This window comes from Poecilia reticulata, linkage group LG7, assembly GCF_000633615.1.
Source record: "Poecilia reticulata strain Guanapo linkage group LG7, Guppy_female_1.0+MT, whole genome shotgun sequence".
NCBI lineage: Eukaryota > Metazoa > Chordata > Actinopteri > Cyprinodontiformes > Poeciliidae > Poecilia > Poecilia reticulata.
Window position 1 is genome coordinate 12,512,162 of NC_024337.1, and position 17,931 is coordinate 12,530,092.

The 17,931-nt window shown below is 39.6% G+C and overlaps 1 protein-coding gene across 3 annotated transcripts; it reads left to right on the forward strand.

Annotated features, from left to right (window-relative positions):
• Nucleotides 1-7,400: 7,400 nt before the first annotated feature.
• errfi1b (ERBB receptor feedback inhibitor 1b) lies at nucleotides 7,401-17,922 on the forward strand. Of its 3 annotated transcripts, none has more exons than XM_017305943.1 (4): nucleotides 7,401-7,602; nucleotides 12,661-12,833; nucleotides 13,178-13,257; nucleotides 14,958-17,922. In XM_017305943.1, the coding sequence occupies exons 2-4, from the start codon at nucleotides 12,784-12,786 to the stop codon at nucleotides 15,938-15,940; spliced, it is 1,113 nt and encodes a 370-aa protein (XP_017161432.1). In that variant the 5' UTR covers nucleotides 7,401-7,602; nucleotides 12,661-12,783; the 3' UTR covers nucleotides 15,941-17,922. The 3 variants fall into 3 exon arrangements, with proteins under 3 accessions (XP_017161432.1, XP_017161433.1, XP_017161434.1); XM_017305944.1 differs by lacking the exon at nucleotides 7,401-7,602 and adding an exon at nucleotides 10,264-10,437; XM_017305945.1 differs by lacking the exon at nucleotides 7,401-7,602 and adding an exon at nucleotides 12,479-12,499.
• The last annotated feature ends 9 nt before the right edge of the window (nucleotides 17,923-17,931 follow it).

Below are 17,931 nucleotides of genomic sequence, written 5' to 3' on the forward strand. Positions count from 1 at the left end.
CTTAAATTCTCAAACTAAATTATAACACATAATCTGTTCACATCCAGCACAGAAATTTGGCACATTTCCCAGAATCTCCAGCTTCTCAGATTAAACCTCTGGGCAGGGATTTAGTTCAACTTAATGTAGGAATTGTTCTGACTCTTCTTTTTATATCACTGCCAAACCTTTTATATATANATAAATAATTTCAGCAAAAGTTTTACATGTAAAATGTAATATCTAAATGGCTGTAATCAGCTGATCCACAGATACTTGTTCCTAGTTGTAAATCATACCTTTACTAACAATTGAAAGGCATTAAAAACAAGACACACAAAAATTGCACAAAGTTTCTCGTGGTAAGGAAAGCATTAAAAACCTGATTCTAAAGTGAATTTTTAATACACTAACCGTGTGTAGTTTTCTATGTGACATGTGGGATTGAGTAATATCCTGCAGATTCCCAGCTGTGCTTCGTGGTCCCTCCACCACTCCTTTGTCCTGTCATTTTCCTTTGACATTCCACAATCTGAAAACATGGCCCAGTCAGCAACTCCAGAAAGGAAGTCACTTATTGTAATTGTGTTGCATTTCAAAGGAATCTGCATCTAATTTTTCAAAGGCCCCACTCCAGTTTATTCCTTAAAAAAAAAATCTAACTTCCAGTCATACTAAATTTAATATTTGACAAAGATATAATCTCCATAGGGAAAATAAGTTAAACCACTGATTTAATTAATTTATTAAGGGAAGTAAGCTGTCCAGACCAGTCAAATCCTGTGTGAGTAATATTCTTTTGATTTGAACTTACCACACAGGTCCGATTACTATGCAGAATCAATAAATCACTTAAATAGAGCCTGTCTAAGAACATGAAGTAGGTCAAAGTAGGTAATTAAGCCCTGATCCACAGAAATTCAACAACAGGTGAGAAACAGAGTCATCGTAGAAGGTTACCACTTCTTCTGCTTTAAAGACTCACCGTGAGGGACAGCATTGACAAACTGAGGAAACATAGGACACTATTGAACTGTCCCAGAAGTGGCAAACACAAATTATTCCAAGAGAGCACCAAAGACTCATGCAGGAGGCAAAATAAAACAAACAAAAAAAAAACGTAAAGGTCTGCAGACCTCACTAGCCTCAGTTAAGGTCAGTGCAATCAGATGGATACAGGGCCTGCATGTAAGTCAACTGCTGACTCGTCACATTTGGTTAAAATTTAACCAGCTTAGTCTACTCAATGTACAGTATTAAGTTTAAATACTTTTTAAAAAAGTATTTAAATGGATTTAGCGCAGTGCTAAATCCTGAACAGACTGACTTTCCAATATATGTTAGTAACTTTTCTCTGATTGCTTTTGTGGAACCCAATGAAAAACAAGTTAAACCAGAATATACCTGTTTGCTCCCTCATTTTAACTATGAATGAAAATGTATGTACTGTAGTTAGTTGGTTAGTTAGTTAGTTAGTTAGTTAGTTAGTTAGTTAGTTAGTTAGTTAGTTAGTTAGTTAGTTAGTTAGTTAGTTAGTTAGTTAGTTAGATAGGTAGGTAGATAGGTAGGTAGTTGGTTAGTTAGTTGGTTAGTTAGTTTTCTTTGGTGTAAAAGGCATATTGAATAAATATGATTGTCCATCTCCAGTTGAGATGTTTTTAGGAAGCAAAATGGACTAAATTCCTTATACATGTAATCAACATAATATTATAATATAAGATAATAAGGTATTTCAATTGAGTGAACCTCAGATGGTGTGGGTCCAAGTCTACATCGGTTTCATTTTTTAATCTGTGTAATCTATTGAGCAAGCAGACCCTTAAACCTCCTAGAGTGATTCATACTACTGATATATGTTACTCTTGCACATCACATTGAACAGCTTCCCAGATTGTTATCAGGACGTGACATTGCATTATGGAGGGAGGTGTCCTTAATTGCCCTGTGAACATCGTAATGTCAACAGCAGCCTTCCTGGACCTTTGCAACACAAGCAGGATGACTAACGCCATATTGTATCCCGCACTCTATATTCATGGAGGGATCATAATGTGTTGAAGATTGTATTGTCCAAGTTATACGATTACTTTGGAAAGAAGGGTGTGTAGAGAATGTGACGAAATGGTTGAATCAGAAAAAAACTTTGACCTGCTGCCAGAATGGGATTACGGGAGTGATGTGAACAGACACGCCTTCAAGCAGAGAATTACTTTTCCATTTACTGTGATTTGATGGAAATTTTGAGAAATCTCAGAGTAAGCCAAGAAAAAGACCACATTTCTGACTCATATTTGAGATTTTTTCTCTCTCTCTCTCGCTGAGGTTTTTACTGATCTGGTTGGAAGAATCCCCTTCCATTGCTAACAGGTTACACACAAACACGGTAAAGATATTGTCCAGGAGACAAGTTTGCAAACTGAGTCAGCAGCTGCGTTTTTCAGTGACTCAACCCATCCACCTCCAAGCCTTTTCGTTTCCCTGCGCCCTGCCCTCCCTCAGCCCTCCTTCACACACAGGCAAGGCCATTAATATGTTTAACACGAGCTCTAACCCCACTACATCATCACTTCCTCCTACTTTGAAACATCTTCCAATATACACAAGCAGAAAGTGAAGGTCTTCCAATTCAGTGAACAGGCTTTTTGGATTATTGCTGCTTTTTTCACTGCTTTTTTTTCTTTTTTGCCTAAAGCAACATTTTTTCCCATTGATGAAAAAGGCTAATGACAAGTTGTGACGAATGAGGTGGTGATTTATCTGCGGAGCTGCTTATCCTATAATCTTCCAGTTTGCTTCATGAAACAGTCCCCGTTGCCAGGAAGATGCATCTTCCCCCCCCACCCCCCACACCAACCCCTTCTGACCTGATTTTCCTTTCCTTCTGGCTGCTTCCAGGCAGCGATTTCCACTCCCGAGGGTTTCTCGACGTCACAGTTCCTCTGTGTGAGAGAGGCACCCGTGAACGAGGAAGTGGAATAGGAAAGAATAGAGAGGCGCAGTAAACTGTAAAACATGGAAAGAGTCTGGCTCCAGCTGTGACTCAACAGGAAGCGGCAGAGCTGGAGTAAGTGAGGTGAGAGACGGAAAGGGGAGGAGGATGAGGAGGGCTGGAGTGGGAGAAGAGAAAGAGTGGGAGTGGGAGAAGAAGAAAGAAGTTTGGAAGACTGTCTGTGTCATGCTTGAAGACTTTGGGTTATTCAGTGCTGTGCTGACCACATCTTTTTCTCGAGAAATCAGTGGGCTATTACCATACCATGTACCAATCCTGACACAGACACGCTGTAGATAAACATCAAACAAAGACACCATCCTGCATGACTAGTCTACTGCCGTCCTGAAGTAGACTTTGTGTGTCTTGGTCTGATTCAACCAGACTTTGCTCTCAGGACACAATGTCAGAACTGCAAATGTTTCAAATATTGACTTTTGTCTCATTCCATGTACTCTGTTAGGAACAAGTTCAAAACACAGCTGGACGAGCCTTGCTTCATCAAGGCCGAATAAACAACATCTTACTTAGAAAAAGAGGTGAAAGACCAAGGAAGTCCAAATTACAACCTAGGTTAATTTTATTTTATTTCCTGGTACTGTGAACATGTTTTGTTTATCGGAATTAGAGTTCAGATGCCCTGTGGGACTCCTGGGCCCTTAGTTTTAAATTTTAAGTCATGAGATGATCTTTTCATGCTGTTCTCTGACGTTCATTTTACATTCTGTTCATTACAACTACAAAGACCAATGTATTTTAATATGATTTAAAACATAATCAATTTTTATTGGAGTTTCAGCTTCTGACATGTCTATGAGCTCAGAAAACATGTCCCTTTTGACCAGAGCCATCTTTAAAGAATCGTGTTTTATGTACACCCATTCTGCAGCTTAAAGTGTGACAGACCGGACCTGTATGAAAGTTGTGATCAAGATGTAACTAACATATCCTTACAGCCACGCAAAACTTGGTGATTTTAAACTTTAGGTAAAACAGAACAAACAAGAAAAAGATGTGCATCATTCCTGCCGGAGGAAAAGAAAATGCCGGAATTAACAATGAGAGACATTTCACAAATCAGTAAATGGTTCTGACGTGACCTGCGTAGGAGAGCGTGTGGGTGGACTCGGCGCAACAGAGAGGTTTTACAGGACAAAAAACAAATCAATTGGCATTGTTGATGCTGGCTTGTTTCCGAAGCCTTCATGTCGTAGTTGACCGGTTGTGTTTGTGTTTGCTTACGCAGACAGAAGCTGAAGGACAGCACACAGAAAGCCATTTTCCTGGCAAAAACTGGAAAGTGGATTTGTTAGTCTGGACCAAACAGAGCTTCAGACTTCGAACCATTGGTATAAATAAATCCTGAGGGCAACAGACACTTCAAATATGGAGCTGGATCAAAGCACCCCTTAAAAGTGTTGGAGAAGCATTGAATTAAACCCTCCAATCATCGCTGCTCCATTGCGATAGCACTTTAAGTACGCCCATATAAAGTCATATAATGAGGACCTAAACCTGTGTAAATCATAAATCTACACAATGCATTCACCACATGCTGTTTGGAAATCTGGGTTTTGAAATCACCCACTGTCCCCAGATGATGTGTTTGCTCAAAGGAAGACTCATAGCTTTTCAGTAAGTTTGATTGATTTCATGTTGAGCAATGAGATGCGTGGTTGGACCTTTGACCTTGGTGTGACATAGTGGTGAAACTGCTCCCTTTTTTCCACATTGGAGCCCCAAAGCTTCAAAAAACACATTTTGTCACCTCAATGTGTTTGAGGTTTTCTGCTGGTTTCTGCTCACTAGAGCACTTTCTTTCCCCTATTTGACTTTGACCAAACTCCAAGGAGGACTTCTTATGAACTTTGCCCAACAATGGTTGTCTTCTAACCAAATACAACTTGTCTTACATGAAAGTCCCAGCTAATAGCTGTCCTGTTCTGTTCTCACACCTGAGCTGTAGGTTTCAGCAGATCCTCCAGAGCAGTTTCTTGGCTGCTTCTCCAAGTGATGGCCTCCTCGTCCCGCCAGTCAGTGTAAGTCTGGCCTTGGTGAGTTTGAGACCTCCAAAACGTTCTCCCCGACCCGTTGGCTGTGTTCCTTGGTCTTATTGTTGCTGTTTCTTCACTGATGTTTTTTTTTTTGTTTGTTTTTTTTAACAAACCTTCACATCAAACTCCAATAAACTACATTGAGGATGGTGGTTGTAATATGATTCCAAAAAAAGTCAAAGAATTGTGGACAAAGATATTGTTACAGTCCTCTGCACATATTTGTCTTCTTAAATTAAGAAAAAAAAAGCATTCATCCTTTAAAAAATGTGCACAGTTATTTCTCAAATGTCATCATGTAAAGATGATTTTGAATGTTTTCCACTTTGGCCGGTGGCCTCCGTGTGCGCATGTTGTGACCCTGGATTCTGAAAGCTGTGGGAGTCGTTGTTGGGGCGAGCCAGCCCCCCAGAGCAGAGGTCAAATCATTTCCTGCTCTCACAGATCTCTGTCTCTCACAGCTGTCAGTGCTGTAAGAAGCCCACCTTCCACATCTGTAGCACCTCCCACCTCCGCACTTATTATTGTCCCCCCCCACCCCCCGTCTTTTAAGGACCAGTTTGACCGAAGATATTGATGAACATTTAAAAAAATAATAATAATAACATAAATTATAAGATAGGATTTTCCTGCTAGAAAGAGAGGATGAAAGAAGTTTTACATCTGGTCAGAAAATAAACAATGTCTCGAGGTGGAACAGGAGAGGAAGGGAGGAGGTGTTAACATGTGTTTTCTGTGGTAAATATGTCTGTGTGGGTGGATCTGCTGACATGGTGACACAGGGAATTCTCTTATGGAGGAACCAGCTGTGCGTAAACATGTAATAGTAATTAGAAGCAGCACCACAGACTGCAGGCAGACATGCCTGGTGCTGCTTTCAAAGTCACGGTCAACCTGTCCTCTGTTTGAGTTTCACATTCTTTTGACTCCTAATGCTCTTAGCCCCGGCAAATCTGTTAGTGGTCGCTACAACTAAAGTGTGACACACGACAGCTTTGTTTATGAGACACGTGCATTAGTAAAACGTAAAAAATGCTTCATTTACAACAGATCCAGGTTTAAATAGTTAAAATTCCTATCCGTTGAGATGATGTTTAAAGCACTTGCGCGCACATAGTTGTCGAATTCTGACGAATGCAACATCTGCAAGGAGAAATGCTTATGAAACTCTTGCCTCTAATTAGCTGCAGCTCTTTGTTGCAACCCACCGCTTCCTGCACGACACGCTCTAGTTCCCTTTTTTTTTTCCTTTTCCAGCGAAACGCCTAGGATTTTATGTTATTATGAGTGATTTGAAACACACTCCCTCTCTTTGCCTGTTCTCTGCGGTCTGATCGTTATAAGGTTGGGGTTTGACAAGCCGGAGGAGGCAGGCAGGAAGAAAATCAGGCTCCTCAGATGTCTGAGTGGGTTTCAGAGCACAACCTTTGACCTTCTTCTGTGAGCAGACAGCTCAGTTGCTGAAGAACCGCCGGCTGTTGGGAGGAAGAGAGGGGAATGAGCTGACGGATGATGCTAGGGTTCTGTTTGATTGTTGGACAGTTTGACAAAGGCAAGAATCTACAAAAAACGTGAACTGTGTTAAAGAAAAAAGAAGGTAAAATTTCAATTCTGGTCAGAGTTGATGGGAGGCCTGGATGGAGCTACAAGCAGGGCAATCCTGGAAAGAACTTGACTGGATTTTATTTGCTGTTTGCAAATAAAATCAAGCAGCCACAGCTACAATGTAAGATTAGTTCAAAGCATGTTCTTGTGTTAGAATGGCCTAGTCAAAGTCTACTCTAAATTCAGTTGACAATCTGTTGCAAGAATTAAAAATGAATGTACACAGGCACTCTGAAAACAATCAGACACAGATTGAGTCACTTTACAAATTAGATTGGGAATAAATGTTGTTCTCCAGATGAGCAGAGCTGTTAAAGTCTTTCCCCCAGAAGACCTACACCGGTCATTATGAACAGTCTTACAAAATAGTTTCTATTGTTCAAAAAAATGTATATAAAAATGCATTTTTTGTGAATTCTTATTTGTAAACAAATCCACAAATAATAAAGCTTGACTGTGTGCTTCACAGTTATGTGCTGCTGCTCAGTGTTGCTCTGTCCCATTAATTAAACATAAAAATCTTAAGCATTAAGCATAAAGTTCTTAAGCAAGATGCTTCTTTGAATACGAATAAATGAAAACCCATTTTAAATATGGCATTTTTAAAGATTCCCACTGAGCAAATGTTTTTAATTTTGAGCTGGTGTTTTTTTGTTGTTGGTTTTTTTTTTTATGAATGGTGGAATGTTTCATGTTCAGGGAGATTTTTTCCCTTTAAGGCAGCAATGGGTGGAGTTACAGAAACGCTCACAGGGTGTTGGATCCATTTATAAGGAGTTATGGAAAACTGCGTCACTCTGACCAAATCGGTTTCACCTCCCTGCCTTGTTGACAGAGGAAGGATGTTGCACATGGCTCGGTTCTGATGGGACTCCGGCTCACCACAGCTACACTTTTGAATCCGAACGCCCTGGAGAAGCAAGGACCGATCAAGACGCGTTTACGTCATGGAGACATAGTCGGGATTTATTTCTGGTAAGAGTTTTGAGTTTTTGCCGAGTGCTTTACCGCTGATAAACTGGGGCTTAAAGTTGTGAATAAAAGGGTGACTGGAAATTACACAGGCTTGTGTATAATATGAAAGAACACGTTGTCTTCTTGAACTAGTTTACGCTGTGAATTTAGGGAGTCCCTTTGCTCACAGGAATTTAATTTAGAAAACACCCTCTGTTCAGAAATGGATTTAATGGATTTAGAGCCTTTATTTAAAACTGAAGTTTAAATTATGCTCTTTTTAATGGGTCGAAAACGCTACTAACCCACACAGATTAGGTTATTTGTCCAGAGGGACTCTCAGCTGTCCTGCTGTCCCGCTACTGGATTACTGACAGATTTGAAAGGCAACCAATTCCCTTTGGGCCCGACAGAGGGCGCTGAAGAGACCCGAAATGCCTTGCAAAACCATAATGATACATTTACTATGTAATATAGATGTGAAAAACTTTTCATATAAACTGTTCAGATACAGTTTTACATTTTGTCACATTACAATCACATACTCTATCTCACTGATACACATTAAGTTTTTCAAAAATGTTTTTAAGTTAAGTTTCTTAGAAAAAATCTCTACCTAAATACCTACTTACCTAACTATAGAAACATTCTTATCCTTTGGTACTACCTGGTTGGTTGACCGACTTTGTTAAATTACGCTTTTTGTATTGACTGACAGGCTTAAATTTCCATGCCTGAAGTTAGAAAAACAAATAAAAGGTCCTTATTAGTAAAAAAATATATACATATGGTATATACAGACAATTTTATCACCAACCCTCATTGCAAAAGCCAACATGGCTGCCTTGAATGTAAAACGATGGCTGGCTGCATAGTTTTGTTTGTTGCACTTCTTGCGATTTTTACTTTACCGACCATTGAAGTTTCTTCAGCGAACGTTATGCCACAGTGTCAAAGTACGATTTGCTGAAAAACACATTGAATTAGCCTGGATTGCTAATAGCTGTTGGCCTGGTTATTGAACAAACTGCATAAATAAAACAGAGCGTAGGTGGCCACCAGCACTGTTCCTGGTTTACTGTTGTCCAACTACATAAATTCATTTAATCCAGTCTACCTTAGAAATAATTAATCCTGAATTACCTATACTGACTGGTATGATACCACAATTTAATAACAATAGTTATACAACTATAGTATATTGTTTAATACACGTTTGCGGTAAATTGTAATATTCACTGGACTGATCTTCATGAAATCTTTTTAAAAAGGAAAACAGGGCCGCTCATTTTATGACCTGTTTTCTGCGTACATGACTTTATGAACGACTTCATAGGCGTGTCCACACTTTTTATGATTTACAATGGGTAATCAGGTTCCAGAATTCATTCTAGCACCTGATGACACATTTGGGCTGAGCCTTCTACATTTTTTGTGTGTGTAAACTGAAAGTAAAGTGGTGTCATATGCAGTAGATGGATCAGAATATTAGTTTTATTTAGAGGTCTGTGTGTGGTGAGAGTAATATTAATCCTCTGCTACGCATTGTACCAACCATTATCACGTTAAAACTTATGTTTTGGTGATTGGTTTGGACATGGAACCTTTACAGGATATGACCTAAACTTATATGTTATTACAAAACACTTGATGTTGAGAATAATTTTGGGAGTCTGCTACATTTATTTATTTAAACTTTGATAAAACCAACTCTAGTTTTTAATAGGTGTTTTCATGGTCAATTTTAAATCTGATTTTCTTGGTAAAAAAAAAATAAAAAAATTTGATTTTTCTTAAATTTTTATCAATGAAGGTGCTCTGGTCAGATGAAAAATTTATTTAAGTTAACACAGGCAAAATCACTGTGCATGTGGCAGAAAACCAACAATGCACATTCACTGTAAAATAAAAATGTCTCTAAAATCCTGTCAGCTGTGGTTACCAGAATTTCACCGTATAAATATAGTACAATTCTGAATCTTACCATATAATTCACAGTTAAATTCTAAGGTATTTTACCGTAAATTAGAGACACTTTTTTTTTTTTTTTTTTTACAGTGTTGTGACACACCATCCGCATGGTGAAACATGGCAGTGGCAGCATGATGCTGTGGGTGAGGCTGCAAAAGAGAATTTTATTTTTTTGTTATTGTTGTGGCTATGAAAACTTCATGCTAGTTGGTAAGCTCTCGCTACACACTGATGAATTTGTGGATTTAAAGCACATCATTTGTGCAAACACACTGCAACAATAGGCTCATCCATACCCGTCTGACCGGTGAATAGCCTGACAAATGTGAGGTTGGTGCTCGCCAAGGACAGCACATCAAGCTCCTGTGCGACCTAAAACAAACTGCTTCCTCCAGCTTGCGCTTCGTCCTTCGCCGTGTGCCAACACGCACATTCACCATGCGCGGCGCAGGCTCATGCTTCGGCCACGCCGGCCCGTCTCCATGGCGCATCTCTCGTCCTAACCTCATGGGAGAGTTCACTTGTATTTTCAGGCTTGGCCGACTCTGGGCCGGGGTTGCACAAAGGCCCATTCACGGCTGAGAGTGCTTCCATTCATGGATGCTGAGTAATTGCCCACAGAATTCCTAATTGTTCAGCGTCTTCCATCGCTGAGGCTCTCGGGTGGAAATGACGCCACAGACGGGTTGGTTTAGGAAATTATATTAATATTCAAACACACAGATGAGCCAATGTTTTGTTTGGTCTGTGTGGGGTTAACTTTGAGTGCTTTGAATGGTTTGCTTCCCACTTCAGCCCTCGGACGTCTGACACGGGCCGTGAAACAAAGCGGGACTGTGAGACTTAAAGGACGATGTGATGGCTAAGGTGTTGACCTCTGGTCAGGTGGGATTAATTAATAGCTTCATTTTAATGTGAAATGCTACTTTTACTGCAGTTGATTGAGTGTAAATTCTCAATGTTTTGACATCGAGAGGGATCAGATATCTCCATTAATATGAAAATAACTTCTGGTGGGATATGAACATTTTAAAAGTACTTTGATTTGGACGCTTTTTCCTGAACTGATTTGATAAACAACCAAATAAGACCCGTTGTCTTCCTGGGATCAAACCGAGTTTTCTGTTTTATCACTGTACTTTGCTTGTGTTTGTGGTTCCGGATCAGAGGAACGCTGTACAATTAGCCCCTGTTGAGCGGGCGGATACTGCCGTGTTTCATGGTCAAAGAAAGAGGGAGAGAGGAAGGAGACTGAGGAGAGCCGCCTCCGCCTCCCTCACACACATCTGACCCGAGGTTGTGCAACAGCCTGGGAGTACAAAGCGAAACATACTGTTCAGCAGCTGCTACAGTAGACTGAAGTCATTTACGAGGTTGTTGTCAGTTTTTTTTTCTTAGACATTTCCATAAAATTGGTCACAAGTACAGCATGTTTTAATGTGTCTTGTGCCAGAAAAAAAAGAGGGACTGTATTTGTGCGTGCAGATCTACGGTGCTGCACAAAGAGCCAGACTTTCCTGTTATCTTTTTAAACATGACATGATGAATAGTTCACTATTATCCCTGCAAAGCTTTCAAAGTTTTTTTTGTCATTCTCTGAGTTTTTGTGTGTGTGTGCGCGCGTGTGTGTGTGCGTGTGTGTGTGTGTGTGTGTCTGTGTTAAGCTGCACGTCTCTGACGTAAGATAAACCAAGTGTGGAGTTGACACAAAACAAACAGCTTGCTCTTTTTTTCTCCTACGCATGTCTGCTTTTCGAATTTTTCAAGCACATTCCGTGCAGCACTGAAAATAAACATGATTTACTCACGTTTGATGTCGCAACAAATTCCTGAATGTGTCCTTTTGCCGTGACGTCTAAGGATTTCCACACATTTAGAAAGTTTTTAATTTTGTCTTTATAACACCAAACTTCCCATGTGCTTTTCTTGGAAAGTACATGGAAAGAGGATGGAAAAGGCTGTCGTTTTTTTTTTTTTTTTTTTTTTAACAAATAAAAGCCAGCTTTGCACATCTACGAACTAAAAATAAACAGAAACTGTGGCAAACTACAAATTCAACTTTTTCTTTCATTCACTAATGACGCTCTCCTTGCCACTGTTCCAGATTTGTGGCAAGCAGAATGAATATTTGTCTTGTCAACAGATTCTACCAGCTGAGCGGTGTATCTCTGCAGCTCCTCCAGAGATTTACCATATGTTTCCCAGCTGGCCATGTTGCAGTCATGCCGTATTTGTTCTGTTGTCAAATGATGGATTGAACAGTTTGTTGTGAAATGTCTAAAGCTAAGGAGATTGTTGTCTGACATAGCATTGCTTCAAACTCTTTATCTTCAACCTGTCTGGTGTGTTGATCACACAAAATCAATCAGTCAACACCAATAAATTCATGTTTCTGGCTGTAATTTGACGAAAATTAAATAGAACTCCTTATTAAACGTAATTAAGCTTTTTAGTTTTTTTACATTACGTTTAACTGTGTTGTCGTTACTTAAACTGACTGGTTTAAGATATTAACTTAATCGTTGCTGTGTTGAAACAACTAAAACAAACTATTAAAGTTGCCAACATGTGCTGTTTTTCAGTTGAACCTGTGTAATATTTCTTAAAAAATATGTACTGTTATGATTCGGACTCAACAGAAATTTTGAAAAAAAACAAAATGGCAGCAAAAATAGAGTAAAACCGTTAAAATATTACAAGAAGGTAAATTTCAAAGAAAACCCGTGGTTTAAAACTCTTTCGCAGCGCTGTGCGCTACCTCGTTTTAAGCAGCTTCCTGCACAGCTGCCATCGAGTCAAATCATTACTTATTTACTGCTACAGGCTTTAATGATTATGATCTTATGTTCCCACTTCTCTTAAAGTATTTAATCAGATAAGATGATGACTCTTTTAATTGCCGGGCGTGTTGCTCAGGGTGGAAGACTGAACTGTACACCCAGTTCAGGTAGCTTTGTTATGAGCCTTTTTACACCAGTAAATCCTGTTTAAACCAAAGCAAAGATAATGCCCACAAGCCAAACATGAAAGAGTGTTTATTTTATTTCTGAATATATATTTTTTTTATTCAGGTTCTCTAACAAGTGTGTCTGTGTGTGTTCCCACCAGCTTGTTGCTGCGGCTGCTGCCTAAAATGAACCTGCGATGGGTTTGATGGAGCTGACTGGCGTCGGAGCTTCGCATCAATGCCTTTCAGACCTTTTTGAATATTAGGAACATCCTTTCTGCCGCATGATGGATGGAAATCAAAGTAACTACTGGGGCCACCAAGAACTGCACGGGTAAACAAATGTTGATTAAATATTACAGAAAATTTTTTAAAAAGAGGTATACTTATGTGCTTTGTTTGGAAAGACCCCCAAAAACCTCAAACCCTAAATCAGGTTCCTCTGTAAGTGCTGTACAGAGGAAATAAGCAACATGGCTGAAAGCAATGTAAAACAGTAACATAAAACGTGTTTCAAGGATTCACCTAACCTGTAATGTCGAGCGTCACATTTTCTGTTACATGCATATTTGTTGTATTCAGCACGTAATAACTGATTGACAGCAGGTTACATGCAGGACTTGCTCACACACTCACACATGAATCTGTACGGGTTGCTCAGGCTGTTTTGCTTTGCAGAGTGTGCTTCGGCCTGAGCGCTGACATAGACCACAACCTGACGGAGCTTCAGCAACAACAAACGGCCAGGGAGTTTAACTGTGAGTCAGATATTACTTTTATTTTTAACTTGTTGAACAGTAACTGAGGAGGATGCCACGGGTTGCCGCGCTCGCCACTTTTACTGGAACACCTGGTGTGAAAAGTCTCAACGTGAGCTAATCTTCTCTTGCAGTAGCATCACCTCACACTGAAAATCTGAATAAAAATACAGCCTTTGTGGGATTTAGAGATGGATTTCTGTTTAGCATTATATTTATGCCACTGTAGTTGAAAAGTCCTAGGTTCTAGGAATATCTAATTATTAATCCATAATTCCCAAAGGGGTGTACAAAGTGTGGCTTGGGGGCTTTTTGGAACAACTTAGCAACTTAACAACTCCAACAAACAAGGTTAATGCAGATCGAAACATTTTGTACTTTTTTTTTTATTTATTTGCCATGTTTTTAGGTAGAGATACAAACATACAGATTCAAACATGTAGAGATCCTGACTTTTTTTTACTCAAAAACAGAGTTGGGCACAGCGATCACTAAGTTAGACTGAGTGCAGCAAAGCTCTTTGAAGAAAGTTCACGTTTTTGTTGCTGGTACTAAATTAAATACATTTAAAATGAAAAGAAAAGAAATGGTATACCTTCTATTATTATTATTATTATTATTATTATTAGTAGTAGTAGTAGTAGTAGTAGTATTAATGTTAATGTCTGACACCCTTTTCTAAACCTACAATAGTTTATTTTTCCCTGCTTTGTCTTATTAAAGTATTTCATGTTAAACATTATTTTACTTTTTTGTGGATAAAAATTTGATTTCCCCCTTAGTACATTTAACTTGTCAATTTTATCCCACAGTGCAAATGTTTGGACGTCGCTGTCCGACACACTCTGAATATCACCTACATGTGTTCACATGTTTTGTTTGGGAAACCAATAAATGTAGCAAAGGTGATATTTGTTGAAATCAATTTTTTCTTTATGTGGGATGTTTTCCCCCCACACTCTTTAAACACAATCAAATTAAAAGATTAATTTCTCCAATTTTTTTTTACATTATTGGGATATATTCATTGTGAGTCTTTTATACACTCTCAACCACATGAGTCAACAAGTGCATTTTTTTTTGCATAGATTATTGTAACTTAACATTAGATTCTTTGCAATTGTTACTTCACAATAAATATGTTCAGTTGAAATGGAACAGTTTAATGTTAAATTCACGTATTGTTTTCTTTCATTAGCATCAGAGATTATATTCCTTAGTTAAATCTTAATTGTCCCACTAAACGTCTCAGAAGGAGTGAATGAGTCGGGCATCACGGAGCTCAGTTTCATGTCAGAGTAGGAACAGGAGGTGACGATATCGCTCCTGGGTCACCAGCTGCTCCGGCAGTCTGGGACACGTTGGATGTTTCCACAAAGAAGGTTATGGGAAGCTTAGTTAAGATTGTGGCCCGTTTTGCAGATAATGACAGTTCCTGTGTTAATCAGGGTGTTGTGGCTGATGTTTGACGAAGAAGGCGATACGTTAGGCGGGTGTTTTCACAATTGCTTCCTGTCCACTATCTGTTTTCACCGTGGGTTGTTTTTCCATGTTTCTTCCCCCCGAGATGTTTTTTCTTTCTCCTCTGCAGGAAGAAACAGTGATAACAGACACTTCCTATCAGCTAGAGAAGTTCTTAGTTAAAGGGCAGTTTGGGGATTTAATTTGGTTTAATGCTTTGTGTCTCTTTCCTTCCACAGCCACCCGGTTTCCTGCTTTCTACTCTGATGCTTACCGGCTAACGTTGGGTAACTTTCCGCATCCCTGCGAGGGAGACCAGGTGGTCCCTTCGTCCCAGAGAAGAGGCCGCCAGAAAGAGGCCAAACCCCTCCCTCCTTTGCCTGACCCTGAGGACTTTATGTCAGATGAAGCTGCAGACAGTGAAGTCGAATTCTTTACCAGCGACCGCCAGCGCCTCCTGCCCAAAAGCTGCTCAAAGGCGATAACCAGAACCAGCAACAAAAACTGTGGTCAGGTGAATTTTGCCTACCAGGGGGGCTCACTGGGGATCAGGCCTGCTGGATCCGACTCCATCGTTTTCTCCTGGCCAAGCAGAGAGGACAGACCGCTGGGCAGAGGAAGCAGAATTGCAGCAAACTTTGATCAATTTGCTCACGAGAAAAGAGACAACCAGCACGAGGTGTCTTCTGTTGGAGGCAAACTGTCAGACCAAGCCCAGCCATCCTCCAGAAACCGATTTTCCTGTTCAGGTCTTCCTTCTGATGCCCATATGAGTTGTCTGCCCGTCCTCCCTGAAAAACCTCGAATTCCTCCTCGCATCCCCATCCCGCCCAAACCCTCTGCTTCCTCAAAACCAGCGAGCGACAACGACGACGAAAAGCCCCCCAAGGTTCCCCCACGCGTCCCCTTGGTGCCGCCCTGCCCGCCGCGCACCCCGAGCCCCAAAAGCCTCCCGATTTACATCAACGGCGTGATGCCCGTCACGCAGAGTTTCGCTGCTAATCCAAATTATGTGAGCAAGACCGTACAGAGGCAGCAGAGTGAAAGGGCCCTGCCGGAGGCACAGTTTTCTCCCTGCATCGTTCCCATTTTGAAGGACGGCAAACAGGCCAGCGCCACACACTACATCCTGCTGCCGCCGGGGCGGCACGCTCACGCCGAGAGGCGGGGAAGGCTCCTGAGCGAGCCCAACAGGACGGGATGTGTGTGGCAGAAAAGATAGACATCCTTCCAACGAGTAATGCAAAGCAAGTGACTGACATTAGGCATGGGCCAGTAAAACTGTCTTATGGCATAATTTTTAGTTAAAGACAAAAAATAAAACAGTGTCATGGTATTAATAAGAAAAAAAAAAGGTTTTAAGAGCTTCTTATGGAGAGTATAATACGTTTTTGACATTCTTTATAGAGTAACACTTGGAGTCTGTTAAACTGATTGTGTGCTGTGAATACACTTTAAAAAAATACTGATTTGCAAAATGTTACAATCAAGGTGTGATGTGGAAAATAACAGCCAAGAATACCAGTTAGGTGTAATTCAGTGTAAACCTACCTAATTTAAAAAGCAGTGTTTGAATTGAAAATGAGAAAAAAAAAAGAAAAAGTCAGCCGACTGGTCGTGCATGTCAACAAGCAGCAGGAGAACATGACCCGTCCAGTATTTCTCTCCATTCTCATTAAATGAAGAGAAATACTTCATTTAATGAGTATCGCCTTCTTCGTCAAACATCAGCCACAACACCCTGATAAGCCACAGGAACGGTGCGACAGGAACTTCTAGCGTTAACGGTTTTAAACCAAGCTATACCTTGATACCAGCACTGACCTATGCCTAAGCCACATTGTTGTGTACATGACACACTGCTGTACGTATGTCGCTCGTTTATTTTATTTTGTGTGGTTTTATTATGTGTGGTTTCACTGTGATTTGTTTTTGACTGAATTTCCTACCGGTCAGTATTTTTAAGAGACATTTTTACTGTTCAACCCTACAACAATAAAGTACGGCACTCAGTATTTCTTTAGCAGTGGAGGAAACACACTTACCTCATTTCACATTTTTCACTGAGAAGTATTTCTCAATTAATTACAAAGTCATCCTGTTTTTTTGTTGTTTTTTTAGTTAGTTTAGTTTAAATGAACAAAACTCGTAGTTACTACCCACATATTGATATATTTCATGTTTGTTTCTGTTCGTAATTAGAGGTTTTAATTAACTAAGCCAGAATGATCAAAATAATAAAAAGAAAACATTTCAAATATATCACTATGTGTAATGACGGTTGATTACCTTTTCTAAACTGATATTCTAGTTTATTGAGATATACTTGTCCTGCAGGTTTTTTTTTATGTGTAATTACTGAGTAGTGCTTATTTCAAAGTTGTGCTAATGTCACTAAAACCATCCACCAGCCTGAACCAATACTGTTTTCCTTAAAAGAGAGCACATAATCAAAGGTACAAGCGAGGCTTGTGCCTTTGTTCTGATTGCACAAGTTGTTGTTTTATACTCACAGATGTAATATTTTCAGATCATTTTAAACATTTGGACTGATGCTAAGTGTGACAGTGAAGGGTATGTTTGGTGAACACATCCTATTATCAGAAGAGACCTTTAAGTGTTTTCTTTCATTATTTTCACGTTTTGATTTGATCAATTTGCCCATTTCAAATTTTCAACAGATCTTAAGATGAAACAATCCGACTTTTAATTTTTGTCGCACACATTCCAACCAGAACACATTATATTAAAAGACATAATTAGACATCTGAATACATAAACCCACACCTAAAGTTCAAATGAAATATAATCAAGGAATCGCTTCACTTAGTTTTTTTTTAAATATATCCTAATTCCCTTTAGGTCTTCCGCCTATTATTTAATTTTTCCAGACAAAGGAGGCCTACTTAGCTCGAATCAGATTTCACATTTATGATAATTATTCCCACATGTACATTTTTTGTCAGCATTGGTTCAGTTGGCATGGTAACTGCCCGTGTTGGATTTATTTTTACAGAGATTTGTGGATGAAATCCAGTTACGTTTACACTGTTGAAGTTCAGACTCACGTTTACAACCTTTGTTACACCGACTTCATGAAGTTCTTATAAAGGTTCAACATGGATTCAGGCCCTTGAAAGGCTGCAAATTGTAATATTGTTTTATGGTCTATTTAATGAAATAAATAACTTATTCATTGTGTAACTTATTTCT